Source organism: Gadus chalcogrammus, chromosome 19 (genome assembly GCF_026213295.1).
Source record: "Gadus chalcogrammus isolate NIFS_2021 chromosome 19, NIFS_Gcha_1.0, whole genome shotgun sequence".
In the NCBI taxonomy this organism is placed as follows: domain Eukaryota; kingdom Metazoa; phylum Chordata; class Actinopteri; order Gadiformes; family Gadidae; genus Gadus; species Gadus chalcogrammus.
This window is the reverse complement of record NC_079430.1, coordinates 19363245-19384881: the sequence shown is the minus strand read 5'-3', so window position 1 is coordinate 19384881 and position 21637 is coordinate 19363245. Positions and strand designations below refer to the sequence as shown.

At 51.3% G+C, this 21637-nt stretch overlaps 1 protein-coding gene across 1 annotated transcript in view; it reads left to right on the top strand.

The window, feature by feature from the left end:
- The window catches only part of exoc4 (exocyst complex component 4), an 82408-nt gene that overhangs the window by 552 nt on the left and 60219 nt on the right, over positions 1-21637 (top strand). Inside the window, exons 2-7 of the mRNA XM_056578256.1 lie at positions 647-836; positions 2514-2708; positions 10715-10905; positions 13847-13956; positions 16639-16721; positions 17005-17159. Coding sequence (XP_056434231.1) covers positions 647-836; positions 2514-2708; positions 10715-10905; positions 13847-13956; positions 16639-16721; positions 17005-17159 — 924 coding nt within the window. The remainder of the gene's footprint in view (positions 1-646; positions 837-2513; positions 2709-10714; positions 10906-13846; positions 13957-16638; positions 16722-17004; positions 17160-21637) is intronic.

Genomic DNA, 21637 nt, shown 5'->3' with positions numbered 1-21637 from the left:
AAATGAGCACCTAACTTTTATTTGGTTCTCCATCTATAGTTATAATCAAAGTGTCTCAGTATTCATTTGTTGAAATGTTCTTCAAACTGTGATTAGCGTCGGATGGCAGAACTGTTTCAACTGTTCTGCTTTCCATAACATACAATAACATGTGCGTGCTGTGATTCCCCCTGATGCCTGTGGTCGTCCTGTCCAGGACTCTGCCATCCATAACATACAATAACATGTGCTTGCTGTGATTCCCCCTGATGCCTGTGGTCGTCCTGTCCAGGACTCTGCCATCCATAACACACAATAACATGTGCGTGCTGTGATTCCCCCTGATGCCTGTGGTCGTCCTGTCCAGGACTCTGCCATCCATAACATACAATAACATGTGCGTGCTGTGATTCCCCCTGATGCCTGTGGTCGTCCTGTCCAGGACTCTGCCATCCATAACATACAATAACATGTGCTTGCTGTGATTCCCCCTGATGCCTGTGGTCGTCCTGTCCAGGACTCTGCCATCCATAACATACAATAACATGTGCTTGCTGTGATTCCCCCTGATGCCTGTGGTCGTCCTGTCCAGGACTCTGCCATCCATAACATACAATAACATGTGCGTGCTGTGATTCCCCCTGATGCCTGTGGTCGTCCTGTCCAGGACTCTCTCCAACAGCGATGACGTCCAAGACCGAGAGACTGAGAAAGGGCGCTTGGAGGAGGCGTTCGAGAAGTGTGACCATGACCTGGACGAGCAGATTGTTCAGCATTACGCTGAGCTCACTACCGCCATCAGGACCTACCAGAGCATCACGGAGCGCATCACCAGCTCCCGCAACAAGATCAAACAGGTGAGGGGCAGCATGTGTACATCGTACATACACACAGTTCAAACGCACACACATTAAGAATAATAACCACTGGTACTGTCCCTTCTACTTGGGTCTGTAGTGATCATCAAAGAGGATAGATAAAGATAAAACATCTGCAGTATAAAGAAATAACGATATAAGATAGTGCTAAAGTCCTATAAACATTTTTCTCATTAAATGTGTTAGAAATATGATGTTTTAACCGGGACCTTCATTTGGTGGTCCCTTAGGGCTCCTGCCTCATCAGCCCTGTGGTGCTCACTGCTCAGTGTTCTCTGGTCCGTCAGGTGAAGGAGAACCTGCTGTTCTGTACTCAGTGTTCTCTGGTCCGTCAGGTGAAGGAGAACCTGCTGTTCTGTTCTCAGTGTTCTCTGCCTCCGTCAGGTGAAGGAGAACCTGCTGTTCTGTACTCAGTGTTCTCTGCCTCCGTCAGGTGAAGGAGAACCTGCTGTTCTGTACTCAGTGTTCTCCGCTCCGTCAGGTGAAGGAGAACCTGCTGTTCTGTACTCAGTGTTCTCCGCTCCGTCAGGTGAAGGAGAACCTGCTGTTCTGTACTCAGTGTTCTCTGCCTCCGTCAGGTGAAGGAGAACCTGCTGTTCTGTACTCAGTGTTCTCTGGTCCGTCAGGTGAAGGAGAACCTGCTGTTCTGTACTCAGTGTTCTCTGCCTCCGTCAGGTGAAAGAGAACCTGCTGTTCTGTACTCAGTGTTCTCTGCCTCCGTCAGGTGAAGGAGAACCTGCTGTTCTGTACTCAGTGTTCTCTGCCTCCGTCAGGTGAAGGAGAACCTGCTGTTCTGTACTCAGTGTTCTCCGCTCCGTCAGGTGATGGAGAACCTGCTGTTCTGTACGCAGTGTTCTCTGCCTCCTTCAGGTGAAGGAGAACCTGCTGTTCTGTACGCAGTGTTCTCTGGTCCGTCAGGTGAAGGAGAACCTGCTGTTCTGTACTCAGTGTTCTCTGGTCCGTCAGGTGAAGGAGAACCTGCTGTTCTGTACTCAGTGTTCTCCGCTCCGTCAGGTGAAGGAGAACCTGCTGTTCTGTACTCAGTGTTCTCTGCCTCCGTCAGGTGAAGGAGAACCTGCTGTTCTGTACTCAGTGTTCTCTGCCTCCTTCAGGTGAAGGAGAACCTGCTGTTCTGTAGTCAGTGTTCTCTGCCTCCTTCAGGTGAAGGAGAACCTGCTGTTCTGTACTCAGTGTTCTCTGCCTCCGTCAGGTGAAGGAGAACCTGCTTTTCTGTACTCAGTGTTCTCTGCCTCCGTCAGGTGAAGGAGAACCTGCTGTTCTGTACTCAGTGTTCTCTGCCTCCGTCAGGTGAAGGAGAACCTGCTGTTCTGTACTCAGTGTTCTCTGCCTCCGTCAGGTGAAGGAGAACCTGCTGTTCTGTACTCAGTGTTCTCTGCCTCCGTCAGGTGAAGGAGAACCTGCTGTTCTGTACTCAGTGTTCTCTGCCTCCGCTCCGTCAGGTGAAGGAGAACCTGCTGTTCTGTACTCAGTGTTCTCTGCCTCCTTCAGGTGAAGGAGAACCTGCTGTTCTGTACTCAGTGTTCTCTGCCTCCTTCAGGTGAAGGAGAACCTGCTGTTCTGTACTCAGTGTTCTCTGCCTCCGTCAGGTGAAGGAGAACCTGCTGTTCTGTACTCAGTGTTCTCTGCCTCCTTCAGGTGAAGGAGAACCTGCTGTCCTGTAAGATGCTGCTCCACTGCAAGCGTGACGAGCTGCGGAAGCTGTGGATCGAGGGCATCGAGCACAAGCACGTCCTGGAGCTGCTGGACGAGATCGAGAGGATCAAGCAGGTCCCTCAACGGCTGGAGGTCTCCATGGCCAGCAAGCACTACCTCCATGGCACCGACATGCTGGTGAGGGCCTCTGAGGGCCGACGGAGGGAGGAGGGGGCCTCTGAGGGCTGACGGAGGGAGGAGGGGGCCGTGAGGGCCGACGGAGGGCCGACGGAGGGAGGAGGGGGCCGTGAGGGCCGACGGAGGGCCGACGGAGGGAGGAGGGGGCCGACGGAGGGAGGAGGGGGCCGTGAGGGCCGACGGAGGGAGGAGGGGGCCGACGGAGGGAGGAGGGGGCCGTGAGGGCCGACGGAGGGCCGACGGAGGGAGGAGGGGGAGGGAGGAGGGGGCCGACGGAGGGCCGACGGAGGGCCGACGGAGGGCCGACGGAGGGAGGAGGGGGCCGTGAGGGCCGACGGAGGGCCGACGGAGGGCAGACGGAGGGCCGACGGAGGGAGGAGGGGGCCGTGAGGGCCGACGGAGGGCCGACGGAGGGCCGACGGAGGGAGGAGGGGGCCGTGAGGGCCGACGGAGGGCCGACGGAGGGAGGAGGGGGCCGTGAGGGCCGACGGAGGGCCGACGGAGGGAGGAGGGGGCCGACGGAGGGAGGAGGGGGCCGTCTGAGGGAGGAGGGGGCCGTGAGGGCCGACGGAGGGAGGAGGGGGCCGTGAGGGCCGACGGAGGGCCGAAGGAGGGAGGAGGGGGCCTCGAGGGCCGACGGAGGGAGGAGGGAGGGAGGAGGGGGCCGTGAGGGCCGACGGAGGGAGGAGGGGGCCGTGAGGGCCGACGGAGGGCCGAAGGAGGGAGGAGGGGGCCTCGAGGGCCGACGGAGGGAGGAGGGAGGGAGGAGGGGGCCGTGAGGGCCGACGGAGGGCCGACGGAGGGAGGAGGGGGCCGAAGGAGGGAGGAGGGGGCCGTGAGGGCCGACGGAGGGAGGAGGGGGCCGTGAGGGCCGACGGAGGGAGGAGGGGGCCGTGAGGGCCGACGGAGGGAGGAGGGGGCCGTGAGGGCCGACGGAGGGAGGAGGGGGCCTTGAGGGCCGACGGAGGGAGGAGGGGGCCGTGAGGGCCGACGGAGGGAGGACTGGACTGTGAGGGCCGACGGAGGGAGGAGGGGGCCGAAGGAGGGAGGAGGGGGCCGTGAGGGCCGACGGAGGGAGGAGGGGGCCGTGAGGGCCGACGGAGGGAGGAGGGGGCCGTGAGGGCCGACGGAGGGAGGAGGGGGCCGTGAGGGCCGACGGAGGGAGGAGGGGGCCGTGAGGGCCGACGGAGGGAGGACTGGACTGTGAGGGCCGACGGAGGGAGGAGGGGGCCGTGAGGGCCGACGGAGGGAGGACTGGACTGTGAGGGCCGTCTGAGGGCCGTCTGAGGGCCGACGGAGGGAGGAGGGGGCCGTGAGGGCCGACGGAGGGAGGACTGGACTGTGAGGGCCGACGGAGGGAGGAGGGGCCCGTGAGGGCCGTCTGAGGGCCGTCTGAGGGCCGACGGAGGGAGGAGGGGGCCGTGAGGGCCGACGGAGGGAGGAGGGGGCCGTCTGAGGGCCGACGGAGGGAGGAGGGGGCCGTGAGGGCCGACGGAGGGAGGAGGGGGCCGTCTGAGGGCCGACGGAGGGAGGAGGGGGCCGTGAGGGCCGACGGAGGGAGGAGGGGGCCGTCTGAGGGCCGTCTGAGGGAGGACTGGACTGTGAGGGCCGTCTGAGGGAGGACTGGACCGTGAGGGCCGTCTGAGGGAGGACTGGACTGTGAGGGCCGTCTGAGGGAGGACTGGACCGTGAGGGCCGTCTGAGGGAGGACTGGACTGTGAGGGTAGGAGTTTGTTCCCGTTCGGTTCGGAACAGAGTGGATGAAGTAGATGAGGATGAGGATGCTTGTTGGTTTGGCGTTCACATGCTAGGGGTTTGTGGGCTGCTTTGTTGAGAGCGTTGGGGAGATGCGGGTCACTTCAGAATAGGGCTGGGTAAAAAAATCGATATAATCGAATGAATTTACATTTTGCAATATGGATTCATAGGGCATGAGATCGATTTTTTTTTTTCTTTTTTTTTTTGTTACAATTATAATTATTTTTGCACTTTAATAGACAATGCCTTTATGCAGTTTGCAGTGATGGAATTTTGTAGTTCAAGTACACTTTCACTTGCAATTCCTTTCTAGTTTCACAATTGCACTTTTGAGACTTGAGACTGTTTTGTTTACAGCTCAAGTTTAAACTGTCCAATTTACAAGTTTGCACTTAAAACCGGTTGTTTAAGATGAAGAGAAAAAATCAAGTAGATTTGTATTTTGCAACACAGTTGAGCCATTTTCATTATTCAAGAGCAGATTGAATCGAATCGAATCGTTATTAATCGATTCAGAACCTTATGAATCGAAATCAAATCGATTTAGGAATTTGGCCACGATACCCAGCCCTACTTCAGAATGTACCCAAAGAGGCCTGTCGAAGTGTTCTTGCCTTTTTATATTGGAGACCAGCAAATGCCAGAGAAAGAGGGACCTCGATAGATATTGTCTATTTTGAATTAGCATTGGCAATGCATAATGTTCATTTTCCATGTGAAGCTCTGTTGATTTAGAATTGTGTTGATACAGAGTGAGGCTTCAAGGTCCCGTATCGATCAGTGTAGCCTTCTATGGGGAAACCGATAGAAGCCCCTTGTGTAAGGCTGGTCTGAAATACAGAAGCTCCGGTGTTCTGATGCGTTGGGCAGATTGATTTCCTGCCCGCTCTCGTCTCATTGGTTTGCAGTAATGAACTGGGCAGCGGCTGCTCATTATCTTATTACCTTTAAGCCAACTTCATCAAAGTAGCCTGAGAGGGCCTCGCCCCTGGCGATGCTGTCTCCTCGCCCTTCTCCTGATGGCTGTTTGGTAGTGGCTTTTAGTGGGTGAGTTGATTCAGGATGCAGCCCAGGACCAAACAACCATGACTGATGATCAGTGGGCTGGAGGGGATCCTCTGAGTAAAATGAGAAAGAGTTTGAGAGGCAGTCAACGATTACAGGCCGTGAACGCTCATGCTTTTATTGCTGATGCAGTGCGAGCTGAATATCGGGGAGTGAGTTGACACGGTGCTGGCTGTTGCTGTACTTGTTTGCTGAGAGCAGTACTGTCGTTTTATCGGTGTGGAACACGATGCTTGGTGTCGCACAATGCTTGAGCTGCAGCTTTCCCTCCCTCGCCGCTCGGAGTGCTTGCCAAATGCTGAGTTTTCAGTGGCAATAGTTGCTTTGTGGCTGCAGTCTGCAAGCTGTGCCAAGATGAAAAAGAAGGTCATCAAGGCAGATGTGAGACAACTGTGCCACTCTAGCAGACGCTTGTTAATACAAATGTTGTCTATAGAGCAATCAACTTAATCGCTAGCTTTCCTCCTCCTCTCTGCACACAGTCTCATCCTACGCTCTTTTCTCTTCGGACCCTTCTGTCTCTGTCCTTCTGTCTCTGTCTCTCGCTGTCTTCCAGTCTGTCTCTGTGTTTCCCTGCCTGCTGCCTCGGCCCGGCTCTGAGGGAGCTCCTGATGTGTTTATGCTCGTCATGCCATCCCTCATTGCTGGACTCATCTGTCAGATTAGCGTCTCCCTCTCTATCTGGCCCCCTTCCCTCCCACGCTCCTACCTGCTGTCTCCAATCTGCCTCAGCCTTCCCTTCCCCGGCCCTTAGGTGGCTGGTTCCTTCTTCCTACCTGTCTGCCTCTGTCCATCTCCCTCTCTGTCTGTAGGTGGTTGGTTCTGTCTGTCTATCAGTGCGTTTGTCTTTCTGTGTCGTTCCTTTCCCCCGTCCTGCTAGTCTTTCGGTCTCTTTCTCTGTACTCTCTACCTTCTCAGTCTTCCTTCCTCTTTCTACTCCTGCTCTCTACTCGACTGCACTGTATCTCCAGGGTTCACGATTAGCACTCAGCATTGTCCCTCTATGTCCTGGTGAATGGCACTTCACAAGACCCCATGGACATGGTTAGGAAGAAACTGTCTCTCTTGTCCCCACTCTCTGCCTTTTATTTCCTGTACCTGTCTGCCTCCATGCTCCATGTTCCTATAGCACGATGACACACTAACACATACACCTCTCCCTGCGTTCCAAGGTTCCTATAGCGCAACACGCAGACACACAGAGAGGTATTCATCTGCATATCCATCTTTCTTTTCACTTTTCTCTTCTCATCCTCGTCTCTCTCTCTCTCTCTCTCTCTCTCTCTCTCTCTCTCTCTCTCTCTCTCATATATATATCCGTTCTCTTCTTGCTCGTTGTCTTTCTATTCACCACTCTCTACTCTATGGTAATTTGCCAGAGGCTTCATATTCTTTATTAGGCTGACAGGCATGGTCCCTAATGATGTTAACCAGCCTCCTTCTGCCATCCTAGTCCAACGTTAATGACACACACGCACGCACACACGCGTTTTCTGAATGAGTCATTCTATTAGATCCTCACACATACAACCACAATCCCACACCAGCATTTATGTGGAATCACGCAGGCTGGAGTTGGCGGAAGTGTGTGTTTCTCCGGCCACAATCTCTCCATCTTAACCAACACACACACACAGGGAGGGAGGGAGTGTAAAGTTATTTTTTTATGCATTATGCCAGTGGGGGTCATGCGCACCACATTAGCACATCTCTCCACTAATGTGCCTCTCATTTGCATCAACACACACTTGACCCCTGCCTCTACACCGCCTCCTGCCCCCCCTCCTGCGGGCCCCGTCCTCTCTGAGCGGCCCTCAACGTTATCCCCCCGCCGTTAGGGCCCTGGGGTAGGAAGAGACCCCATGTGATCAGTGCTTTGAGTCAGCTCACCACACGCGCACACACACGGTGAGACAAACACACACACGGTGAGACGAACACACACACGTTGAGACAAACACACACACGGTGAGACAAACACACACACGGTGAGACAAACACACACACGGTGAGACAAACACACACACGGTGAGACAAACACACACACGGTGAGACAAACACACACACGGTGAGACAAACACACACACGGTGAGACGAACACACACGGTGAGACGAAAACACACACTTTGAGACAAACACACACACGGTGAGACAAACACGCACACGGTGAGGTTAACACACACACACGTAAACAAGCGCACACATGTGCAAACCTACACGCATACACAACTGCTAGCGTGTGCGTGTGTAAGAGACACTCCCTGAATGCTGAATATATATGCAGAAGTCCTTAATGCTTTCCACCTATTATACCGACCGGTGATTCATTGTATTGTTTAATTTAGTTAACGCTGTCAATGCAATGTCCGGTGCAGATAGAAACATGTTCCAACAGTTTGGTTGTTGCTACCGGTCGGTTGAACCTGGACCTCCATTGAGGTGAATTATTCTATTGCCTGAAGCCCTGTCTAGTTGAATAAATGCCACACAACCTCGTTACCCAGCTCCAAATATAAAGAGGAAAACAGATGAAGACGGTCAGTATATATCCTACTGTCCGCCAGCTGTCTTGCCTGCAGGTTAGGAGTGCATCACTGGAGTGTGTGTGTGTGTGTGTGTGTGTGTGTGTGTGTGTGTGTGTGTGTGTGTGTGTGTGTGTGTGTGTGTGTGTGTGTGTGTGTGTGTGTGTGTGTGTGTGTGTGTGTGTGTGCGTGCGTGCGTGCGTGCGTGCGTGCGTGCGTGCGTTGGGGGATGGCAGACTTAAGGACCTTCAGCAGGCCAGGGTATTCTGCCATCATCCTCATCCTTTCCATTAGATAGTATTTAAACGTCGGCCTCCAGTGAGGGACACATTCCACACACTGGCGGCCGCAGATCCCCGCCAACGGCTGGCGTTGGTCAATGTCCTTCCAGATGGAAGTCCCGTTTCGTGGAACCTAATTTGCGCCCGCGTGCTGGCAGTATCATGTCTGCTGTCTGCTGTGCACGTACGTGCACTGAGTAGATAGTGTTTCAATAGGGGTGTCGTGTGCACCATCGCATTGGGATTCCTTATTGTGTTGGAGAAATGGATGCACTGATGCGGTAACAAGCTAAAGTGGTGTATTGCATCTGTTATCTGATCCATGCACGCTCTTATTGACATCAGGCTGTTTTTATGGTTCTTTGGTTTGGGTTAATCTTGTGAATGTAAGGCCAGTGCTTTAAATGGACCTTAATCATGTAAGTGTAGACCTAGAACCTGCTCTTTAAAGCATACGTCATTACATCACTGAATTTGGAAATTCAATGGAAGGATTATTTATTTTTCAACCATTGTTCTCCAAATAATCATTCAAAAGGGAACGATATGACTGAAAAACTTAACATTGAATGACTCAACTGTTATGTAATTGATCTATCAAAGTATCGGCTCATTCACTCTAGGCCTGCTTGGTAAAACTGGCATCACCTAAAGTGCAAAGTTCCAATGGTTTGAATTTCCCAGCCTTATTTCGGGGGGTTTCTGTTATCTACCTCCTCTCACAGCTAGACCGTATTGATCATTAGGTCTGGAAAGTCTGCGACTGTTTGGTGAGGGAGACATCAGTCAACTCTACTTACCTGGTTGGCCTCAGACAGTCGAATCACGCATCGCTATGACATACATTGAAATAAATGTCGCTGGCGAAAGTTAACGTTCCCCTTTGCATTAAGCAGAAATGACCTATATTGGATGTTTGTTTCATTCCAGCACTTGCTTTGGCCACGTAGGCAGGTGGCCTTGTAGAGACCAATGTCCGATTCCCTGACCCCTGACCCTACCCCCTGACCCTACCCCCTGACCCTAACCCCTGACCCTAACCCCTAACCTTAACGTTAACCCTAACCCCTAACCTTAACGTTAACCCTAACCCCTGACCTTAACGTTAACCCTAACCCCTAACCTTAACGTTAACCCTAACCCCTAACCTTAACGTTAACCCTAACCCCTAACCTTAACGTTAACCCTAACCCCTAACCTTAACGTTAACCTAACCCCTGACCCTAACCCCTGACCCTAACCCCTGACCCTAACCCCTGACCCTAACCCCTGACCCTAACCCCTGACCCTAACCCCTAACCTTAACGTTAACCCTAACCCCTAACCTTAACGTTAACCCTAACCCCTAACCTTAACGTTAACCCTAACCCCTAACCCTAACCCTAACCCCTGACCCTAACCCCTAACCTTAACGTTAACCCCTAACCTTAACGTTAACCCTAACCCCTGTCCCTAACCCCTAACCCCTAACCTTAACGTTAACCCTAACCCCTGACCCTAACCCCTGACCCTAACCCCTGACCCTAACCCCTGACCCTAACCCCTGACCCTAACCCCTGACCCTAACCCCTGACCTTAATCCCTAACCCTAACCCCTAAACTTAATCCCTAACCCTAACCCTCATCAAGCCATTGTAGGAGTGTCAGCGCTCCTCCTCAGGGGGGGCTCTGTCTAACACCTGGAGGCTGGTTCTCTCTGACTCCCCGGGCGTCTCCCCCTGGCTCTGTCTAACACCTGGAGGCTGGTTCTCTCTGACTCCCCGGGCGTCTCCCCCTGGGGGGCTCTGACTAACACCTGGAGGCTGGTTCTCTCTATCTCCCCGGGCGTCTCCCCCTGGGGGCCTCTGTCTAACACCTGGAGGCTGGTTCTCTCTGATCCACCGGGCGTCTCCCCCTGGGGGGCTCTGTCTAACACCTGGAGGCTGGTTCTCTCTGACTCCCCGGGCGTCTCCCCCTGGGGGGCTCTGACTAACACCTGGAGGCTGGTTCTCTCTGACTCCCCGGGCGTCTCCCCCTGGGGGGCTCTGACTAACACCTGGAGGCTGGTTCTCTCTGACTCAGCGGGCGTCTCCCCCTGGGGGGCTCTGACTAACACCTGGAGGCTGGTTCTCTCTGACCCACCGGGCGTCTCCCCCTGGCTCTGACTAACACCTGGAGGCTGGTTCTCTCTGACCCACCGGGCGTCTCCCCCTGGGGGGCTCTGACTAACACCTGGAGGCTGGTTCTCTCTCACTCCCCGGGCGTCTCCCCCTGGGGGGCTCTGTCTAACACCTGGAGGCTGGTTCTCTCTGACTCCCCGGGCGTCTCCCCCTGGGGGGCTCTGTCTAACACCTGGAGGCTGGTTCTCTCTGACTCCCCGGGCGTCTCCCCCTGGCTCCAGGTGTCTGCAGTCGAGGCCCTGGAGGGCCACCTGCTGCAGGTGGAGGGCCTGGGCGACCTGCGCCTGGAGCTGCACAGCAGGAAGCTCACCATCCACCTGGTGCTGATCGACGAGCTGCACCGCCACCTCTACATCAAGTCCACCCACCGCCTGGGCCACAAGAACAAGGACAAGAACGCCCGCGGCCCCAGGTGAGGCCCTGGGGGGGGGACGGGGGATGGATGGGGGGACGGGGGGACGGGGGGTGGGTGGATGGATGGAACGTGGATGGATGGAACGTGGATGGATGGATGGATGGATGGAACGTGGGTGGAGGGTTGGATGGAGGGTTGGATGGTTGGAACGTGGTTGGATGAATGGATGGATGGATGGATGGATGGATGGATGGATGGATGGATGGAACGCGGATGGATGGATGGAACGTGGATGGATGGTTGGATGGAGGGTTGGATGGTTGGAACGTGGATGGTTGGATGGATGGATGGTTGGATGGTTGGATGGATGGATGGATGGATGGTTGGATGGTTGGATGGATGGTTGGATGGATGGATGGATGGATGGATGGATGGATGGATAGTTGGATGGAACGTGGACGGATGGATGGATGGATGGTTGGGTGGATGGATGGATGGATGGTTGTGTGGATGGTTGGGTGGATGGATGGATGGATGGGTGGATGGTTGGATGGAACGTGGATGGATGGGTGGATGGTTGGATGGAACGTGGATGGATGGATGGTTGGGTGGATGGTTGGGTGGATGGTTGGGTGGATGGTTGGATGGATGGATGGATGGATGGATGGATGGATGGTTGGGTGGATGTTTGGATGGGTGGATGGTTGGATGGAACGTGGATGGATGGGTGGATGGTTGGATGGAACGTGGATGGAGCGATGGTTGGGTGGATGGTTGGATGGAACGTGGATGGTTGCGTGGATGGTTGGGTGGATGGATAGTTGGATGGAACGTGGACGGATGGATGGATGGATGGTTGGGTGGATGGATGGATGGATGGTTGTGTGGATGGTTGGGTGGATGGATGGATGGGTGGATGGTTGGATGGAACGTGGATGGATGGATGGTTGGGTGGATGGTTGGGTGGATGGTTGGGTGGATGGTTGGGTGGATGGAACGTGGATGGATGGATGGTTGGATGGAACGTGGATGGAGCGATGTTGGCTGGATGGATGGTTGGATGAAACGTGGATGGATGGATGGATGGATGGATGGATGGTTGGTGTGCGTAGGTTGGATTGGCCCTGTTCTATTGTTCCTTTCTTACGATATGGCGCCGTCAGCACGTCTGGTTCTGGTGGGTTTTCATTCAGACGCACAATGCCTGGGCATACAGAGACATCATGGTGTAGTCAGACGCACAATGCCTGGGCATACAGAGACATCATGGTGTAGTCAGACGCACAATGCCTGGGCATACAGAGACATCATGGTGTAGTCAGACGCACAATGCCTGGGCATACAGAGACGTCATGGTGTAGTCAGACGCACAATGCCTGGGCATACAGAGACATCATGGTGTAGTCGGGCAATTATTATTCTATAAAAGATGGACTTTTCAAAAGGACTTTTGCATTAGTCCATTTTGACATTAGTGTTGTGTACCAAAGGGTTTGCTGTGGCTGCGTTAATGTGCTTCCATACGAAGGCATTTCATTGCAGTAACGAGCCGGTTGTTTACACTAGAACACAGTCAGGTAAACAAGCCCATTATTCTGAAACCCGCACGCCCCCGCTCGCCCCCAACGCCCAGCAGCTTTATCAAAGTTGGTCAACTTCCAGTGAAACTAAAGAATAATACCCTTTTAAATGGTCTGTGCCCGACTGCCTGCACACACGTCAGTACAACCCAATTAAGAGGGCTGTGGTTGCCGTTGCCAACAACATGGCTGTCGCAGAAGGCACAACTTCATGATGAACTGGACGACAATGGCAGGCTTATCCCGATGCCCTGGTTGTGTGCATGGAACAGCATCACACAGCTGATGGGGGGGGGGGTCCCAGGAGGGGATTCAGGTCATAAGTCACCTTTTGTGTGGTCCCCGTGTCTCGTTTGATGTGAGTTGTGGCTGCCCTCCTCCAATCAGTCAGTGTGTGTACGTGCTTTGTGTGTGAGGATTAGCGAGTGGCAAGTTGTGTGTTTGAACTCTCACACACACACACGCAGACGCACTTTGATGTTAGGGTGTGGTGTTAGTGTGTATGGGGCTGTGTGTGTGTGTGTACACGTGCATGTGTAAACAGGCCTGTCCCCTCCTCCATGTGTGCCTGTCGGTGAGGGGGTCGTGGGCGCTAATCGTGTGTTCTGTGTGCAGTCATTACGGCGGCGGGGCTTTGAGGGGAGCTGAGGTGATTTATTAGGGGGTGGGGGGGTCAGAGAGCGACCCGCCTCCGTCTACCTGGTGGACTCTCACCGGCAGCCCTCCTCCATCCACCCCATCACTTAGTGAGCGAGGGGCTCCACGCCGCCTGCGCTTATGGGGGCTGCATCACAACCCGGCCCGCTTAAAGGCTTGATAAATGGCTCATTGGGAGGCAGAGCCATTTCCCCACCAGAGATGCTGGGCGTATTTGTTGTAGGAGGCTGAATGGTTTTCGTTCTAGAAGGGGAGTTATTGGGAACATCGACCTATTGCCGGGCCGTAGTGCCGGTGCATACTAAACCCTGGTGTGGCCCCACGCTGGGACGCCTCCACAGAGCGGCGGTCGGGCAGTGTAGGATATGCTTAGTTGGGATTATTTATTTAAGGTGAGTGAACAGTAAACGGTATGTTTAGCTGGCAGTGCTAACTGGAGGTCTCTTGAATTAGCCATCCTGCTAACTCCGTCTTCACGCACTGCCTTGTTGCCGTCGCTGCTGCTCATTGCACTTCTTACGTGTTTGAAATCACAGCACTTCTGACACCATGTCGTGTTCTGATATTAAATATGCGTGAGTCACTTGTTGCGTTTCAAAACATGCCAGTTCCTTTATTTTCTTCGTTCCCCCCTTCCAGTAGTATCAGCGCATCTTATATCCACAGCGCCCCCCACAGGACAATGACAATAACCAATACCGATTGTAACCACTGAGCTTTGTACCCCAGTAACCGTCCCGTTGTCCCTTCTCGCCCTGCAGCTCCACAGGCAGAGACGTGTCGCCCATGCCCCTGCTGGACGGCAGCAGTCTCTCCACCCCACGCAAGCTGATGGACTCCTCCCAGTTCAGCACCCCCGGAGCTGGCAGTGGTACGACCTGATACAAACTCAGACGCTTTCTGCAGTGAAAAGTCATCTTAGAATGATAATATCGTAATATATCCTATGATATATAATGGTTACAACTATATAATATCAATCAGATACTGGTAAACTGTGGACCAGGGAATCCAACCCACGATTGATCCACACCAACAACTTCCCTTTGCTATGGTACACATTGCAATCCGACGTGTATTGAACCTCCTATTTCACATGACGGAGACTTGGAGGTAGGAAAGGGGACCTGTGAAACTAGAGGAACATAGAGCATTGGTTGTTCCCAAAAGTGTTTTTGTCTATGTATGTTGTTTATATATTTTTGCTTATTTTGACTGAAAAACCTCCAAAAAGATCAAAAAGCTCAGTGTGAACCGATACGTTACTCTCCGATGTTGTGGCATTTGATCTAAACACAGGGCAGGTTTCTGTCATTTGGGTCAAATAATTGTGTTTGCACATATTGCTTGGTGCCGTCCATCATGGTACTTTAATAGAATCCTGATCCCGTATCTGTAGTGTCGGTTACCGCTTGTTGATGGAATAACACCATTATCATTTCTGTTGAGGTTTTGAAAGAGGAAACCATGAAAGAGTTTTTTGTAAACAATCGCAAACACAATGATGGAAGCATAAATTTCCGTTGTGTTTATCACTTCTCTTTTTTCATGTGTATATTTTTCCTACAGAGCGAACGCTGGTAGTGATAATGAAGTAATTAGCAAGAGTCTGGCTCCTGCCATTACAACCATTAGCATAACATTATGTGTTTAACCCATACGCACACATCTACGTACACAAGAACACGTGCACATGTGAAGTTTCTCCACATAGTGCATAATGCTCCCGATACAAACTTGTGTACACAGTAAACGCAACCTAGTGTGCGTTTTATTCCCACCCACACACTGAGCCACTTCCACCATTATGGCATCATTAAACCAAATCCTGACCCCATACTGGTCCCTGTATAAAGGGCCAATCAGGACGGCCCCTCCTGTCGGTCCCATTAGTCACTGTGCGTCTCCGAGCCACCCCACAGGAGAGTTCAGCAGTCATCATCCTAGCGCTGTTGGTGTCCCTTAAGGCCCTCTGATAATGCACATGTAGCTTCATTTATGGATGCATGCAGTTCATATTGGTTTTCCTGGGTGTGTTTGCATTGGGGTGGTGTGGGGGGGGGGGGGCATAGGGGTCTTTGAGTCAGCACTACGTTTCATTTTTTTTCAGGTTAATGGACCGGGGATGACTCCCAAGTAGCAAGCCCCCGGGCTCATTAGAAAGCTGGGTGAGGCTGCAGAGCCTTTTAGTGGTTCCACCGTTTTCTGCTGTGCTTGTTTATTGTGCATTTATCGAGGAACACGTGGAAGCAAAGCCTTCCTTTACTAGTCACTAATTGACAACTTACTAGGTCGGGCCCCGGGTCGACAGACGGACCGGGCAGTAAACCAGCCATCTGTTCAGCGGTCTGATCGTTCCTGGCTCCCAGTGTCAATGTCAATCACTCTCCTAAAGTATAGACATGGCACGCATGGAAATGATAGGGTGCATCTCCCAGGCCAGGAACCTGACATTATACCATGACTCGTGTTAGCTTCTCATCATCCCGTTCCTAAAGGCGGTGCAGCACTCTGTGATACAGCTGTCACACCTCGCCCATCACAACCACCGCCTTTGTCTCCAGACTTCCCATTTCAGGGCTTTGTTTTAGGGGCTTCTGTGGGCACTTCTCTCCCAACGCGCCCTGGCTCATTCAGTCCATAATTGGCATTTTTTTCTGCTCTCTGTTCCGGGCTGTTATCCTTGGGTTATTAAGTGATCGTCTTAACCAAATCTCAATCTCAGTCAATCTCTGTGGTTTTTTTTGTCCTTTAATGTTGAGAACCTGCTTCCCTCTCAAATGTATTTCTACTCTGGCTAATTGGTGTTAAAAGAAAACAACAGGTGTGCACTACCTTGGTTAATGCACACACACACACACACACACACACACACACACACACACACACACACACACACACACACACACACACACACACACACACACACACACACACACACACAGTGATGTCGATCGTGCACCCTTTCAGCACCCTGGGGTCCGGGCTGGTGCTAAACCACCAGGCATGTTGCCAAACGTTAATTGCTAATTATCCGCCGCTGGTGAACTCAATGTGCCGCTACAGAGCTACGCCAGCCTCAAAGCCGCGTTGAGCGCCGCGGTTTTGCTTCCGCCGTTGGTGTTGCTTGGAATTTTTCGTCTAATGGCTTTAAAGGACATCATTCATAGCTGGTAATTGTAGTAATTATTACACAAACCATAGTTGGACTGGCGAGAGAAGAGGAAATACACCCAAAGTCCATTAACTAGCCATAACCATTAACTCTGCTAACACGCTCTGAGGGGGATGGCTGGGGCCCTCATCAGATGGGAATTAGAGCAGAGAGAGAGAGAGAGAGAGAGAGAGAGAGAGGTGCGCGCGCCGGTGTCAGGAAAGAGCGGGTCGAGTTGGAGCCGTGATTTTTATTTGTTTGGATTATGTCGTTGTGAGGGCTTTATGTGTATGGAATCACAGATGGAGCAATAACAAACGGGAATGTTTGTGTTTGTTGTCTCCGACACATAGACAATGTAACATGAAAATAACCTGTGTGTGTGTGTGCCCCCCATAGTGCGTGAGGATGGGCGTGAGGCCGACCTACCCGAGATTGATCCTGAAGAGGACAGCCAGAAGTTCATGGGCATCCTGATTAAAGTAAGCACTCACACACACACACACACACACACACACACACAGGGGATCGGCTGCAGTTAGCCTACATGGAAAATTATATCTGGTTAAAAAAAGCATCAAAAACAAAAACAAAACTTTTTCCAAAATACAGGTTATTGATTTTATTATATTTGGATATATTTGCCTGTATTGTTTGCAAGTGTATGATGATGCTATTCTAATGGGTCTGGTCTCAGCTTCAATGAATAGAGCTGTATAAATAAAGGTTACTTCATCAGTGGATCTAAGGTGTTGTTACCCTCAGGGTCTGTCCAAGCTGAAGAAGATCCCCGAGGCCATCAAGGCCATCATGGAGCGCCTGGAGCCCGAGCTGAAGCAGATCGTCAAGAGGTCCACCACCCAGATAGCGGACCACGCCTACCAGAGAGGGGAGAACCTGGCCCAGGAGAGCCAGCCCAGGTAAGGGATCCCCGCTACGCCGGAACCCTGGAACCTCTATCGGTCGGGACCCAAAATGGTGCCCAATTCAGCTGGACCTTTTCCTTCACGCAGACCGCGAAGGAAACAGCGATAGGATCACCAATTCTGTAGTGCTCAGACTTGCGCGACCCAAACCAACATTGGCTGAGTTTGTAGTCTGTAGATCAGTGGTTCCCAAACTGTGTGCCGCGGCACACTGGTGTGCCGTGAGGCAAGTCCAAGTGTGCCGTGGGATTTTGTGACAAGCCTACTGCAATATAGTATACAACTATACAAAAATAATTATTTTAATTTACTATATACTACTTTGAATGCACTCAATCCATAATACAGAGGCAAACTCTTTATCTAAAAACTATTTAAAAAATCCTCAAAGAGGATCCCACATTTCGCTGTTCGCGCAGTTGCGCTGGTGGGAATTTAATTTAGACTGTGACACATCAAAGCCAATGAGCGCGCTATATATGCCGAACACCTTCAGACCTTAAAAGAGAGGTTTGAGCGCTATTTTCCACGTGTGGCGGACATAGAGGACAATGACTGGATCCGAGACCCATTCAACCAGGAGTCCGAGTCCTCAAACGAGAAGCTCACTATGAAGGAGAGAGAGGAGAGCGCAGAGCTCCGTGCGGACCGCACGCTGAAACTGAAATTTAGTGAGCTCACACTCGATCAGTTTTGGTTGGTTTGTGCATCAGAATATCCAACCATCTCCCACCACGCTATCGACCAACTTCTTCCTTTCCCCACCACCTACCGGTGTGAGTTGGCGTTCTCCACTCTTGTTTACATGAAGAACAAGACCAGGTCACGGCTCTCTGTTGAGCAGGACTTGCGAGTGGCCCTCTCCTCCGTGCCACCAAGGATTAAAAAAATCTGTGCGCCCCGACAGGCACATGTGTCCCACTGATGTTAGTAGGCAGAATATTTACAAAAAAAGCCTGATTCTAAATGTTAGTTATAATTTGTGGGTCAGATTCAGGACCATGCAGCTTTCTCATGGACAGTTCTCTGCTGAATTTCTGTTTCCTTTGCCTCACCTGTCTGGTTGAAATGGGTGTGTTTGATTAAGCCCAATTTGATAAAGTTTGATAAAGTTTTATAATGATAAGTATTTTGTTGATAAATATTTCATGAGTAGAATAGTTGTCTTTGTCACATCTTATTTGGCATTACTAGATAATTATAAACTTAACAGATAAACAGATGATATTAGTGATAACACGTGTTATAAGGCTATTTTGCACAATAGGTGTGCCTTGAAATTTTTATTTGTCCTTTGGTGTGCCTTGGGCACAAAAAGTTTGGGAACCACTGCTGTAGATGATAGATGCAGTCCCTCTAAGTGGGTGGGGTCAGCAGAATGTTGATTTACTTTTTCCCGAGCTTTGCCCTGACTTCAGGGTCCAATGTCGATATCTGAGTTGAATAATCCATCCTGTTCATTACGTGGCTCACAGGATTTGTTCTTCTGCTTCTGCTTCTGTTGCTGCCTATGTTAACAAGTTCCAAGCATTATGTCGTCAGTGACATCTCAAAGTCAAAGCAGACCCACCCAGTGTGGCCTGTGGTGCTGGAACTGTAGAGAGCGGCAGGCATACAGCGGGGGTGATGGGGTGGAAAATAAAACTGTACGACGGGTGAAAAATACAAAACCACTTCTGGACTGAATCAAGTCCGAAATGAACTTTGACCCTTGGTGGACGACCGTATAAAGAACATCAACTCTCTCACCTTGTTGCAACAGGGAAAGAAGATTATCCCAATAGTGGTGTGAGGCAAAGCAATTGTTGTCTTTTTAGCCATCACTCTCGGACACTAAGTGCCTCGTTTGGCCCCGTCTTCCTCACATTAGTCCCCGACTAGGATCAATTACAGCCATTGCTGATTCTAGCCTCTTAATCATAATTCCCTCATTTAAGTAAACGGAGGCAGCCTCTACACCCGAGCAGGCCCGGCCCTCCCTCCCTTAGAGACTCCTCTGTTTGTCTTCTGCCTCGGCAGCCGAGACGCGGCTGAAAGCAAACCAACGATGCCAGGGGGATAATGACTCTTCCCAGAATACGCTTTGGCTACTTAGACGCTCCGAGTTAAGTATTTGGTCATCTTTTAAAGACGTTGAAAGGCTTTCTGTCCAGCGTCTTTCCAAACAGCATATTATTTCCGATTGCAGTCCCACCTTTTGTCTATGAATGTTGCATTTTGTCTATAAACACCAGATGCTAGTGAGCTAGTTATGAAGAGATTCATGCAGCCGCTTTGAGCCCGGTGAGTTTCCAGTGAGTAGATATGTTTCCGACGGAGTCCCATGGTGCCTGATGCCCAGACTGGCAACCAAGCCATGTATGAAAAACAGTCAGCCGTTTGACTGGGGAGACACACAGACACACACGAACAGAAAGATACACACACAAACAGACACACACACACACAGAAAGACACACACAAACACACACACACACAGAAAGACACACACAAACAAACACACACACACACACACACGCACACGCCTGCTGTAGACCATGACAACAGATATTGTGCTGCTTTAAACCTTGACACGAAGGTATATTAAAAAACATTCTTCACATATGAAAGCCACAACGCATTTCAAAACCAGTCACGTAGTACAGCTCCACACACACACACACACACACACACACACACACACACACACACACAGACACAGACACAGACACACACGCGCATGTAGCCTGGATCAGAAAGCGCAGGTGTCAGCCCATTGATCCTGAACGCTTTCAGAGGAGCGTCTTGTTGGTGTGTCGGGGATGTTCTGTCCTCCCGGCCTCGTCCCCTGGCGCTGGGCGGATCTCGTCTGACCCCGGCTGATAGGCCGGCCTGTAGCTGATTCCCAGCCCTGATAGGCCAGCGTGTAGCTCATTCCCAGCCTGCCGCCAAGCCCAGATTGTTTTCACTCTTACGCTCACCTCGTGTGCACGGGTGGAAGTAGCTGTGTCAAAATGTGTTGGTGTGTGTGTGTGTGTGTGTGTGTGTGTGTGTGTGTGCGCGCGCGCCCTACCCTGCATATATTTGCTTTAATTTACAACAATGGAAAGCCAAGGCTAGTTGCTATGGAAACTCTGTGTGGTTGCTAGCCACCACTGGGTCCTTGTAGGAGAGGTAATGCACAGAGGACATATGGGGCTTGAGACCTAAAGGCGACACCTGACTATCTAAGGATAGATAACGTATTTATGCATCGCTTTTCCCATCCTTGACCATACTATAAAAAAATGTAAAGAAAATCTAGTATTAGGACTCTTATTCTTTGAACTGACTGAGATCATGGATGGTAATTCTAGTATTATGAATCTTATTCTTTGAACAGACGGATTTGATGTTTGTTAAATGTAGTATTGTTTCTCTCATTCTTTGAGCTGACGGAGATGATTCCTGTCAGTAGTGGTGCTCCGTGCGTCAGTTGTGACGGCCTTCCACCGCTCTCGCTCGGGATTTTCTATCTATTTTTATTTTAACTGTTTGGGTCAAAAGTTGGGAACCTCTGGTTCTGATGAAGTCTCTCTTCAGTTTATTTATGAAGGCCCATTCCTCTGTGAAGAAAATAAGTTCTGTGTTACGCTGCGTCGAGCGATCTGTGATCCTTTGTGAGGTGAGAACTGTCAATCTCAGACGTTTCCATCAATTTCCAAGCAGATGGCTCCGAATCCTGTGTTCTCAAGGCGCCCTGATCTGACTTTATTCACATAAGTATTCTGGTCCCCACATTGGAGACGAACCAACAAAAAAGATAACAAAAATATCAACCAAACCTTTTATGTGGAATGGATTTCATAAAAGAAAAATGCAACAAATACATTCAATTCAAAATAAAGCAGCAAATGCCATTTTCATCCCCTACATCAGGCCTTGGAATTATGTTGAATGCATTCAACAAAACACACACTACCACAATCATACATGGTGATTGGCAGGAAGTGTGTGTGTGTGTGTGTGTGTGAGTGTGCGTGTGCGTGCGTGCGCACAGGTGCCAAAACGTGCGCTTGTGCGTGTGGGTCAATGAATGGATCGGTGTTCATCATTGAAGCATCAAAAGCCTCAACTCATAGTAAAAAAAATCACAATCAAATAATGTAAAGTAAATTACTATTCAATCTACATATTTCCTACATTCAATTAAAACAAAATCCTCTAAATTTGGTAGTAGTAGTCGTTTGAGGTCATCTCAGTCAGAACAGCTCTCATTGTGTTGTGAATGCTACCTGTGCTATAGAGTAGCGTCTGCTTCAGCGGGGGTGAGCTGTTGTACCCCCCCTGTGAACCCACCGCGCCCCCCGCCGCCCCTCACAGCAGCGCTGTCCACACCGGCTCATACTCAGAGCGGTGAAGCCCTTGTCCTCCACATGATACCATCCTGCTGCTGCCCGCGTGCTGACTGGCAGCCCAGCAGAGCCTCCAGGTGGAGCCTCCACCCTCCCTCC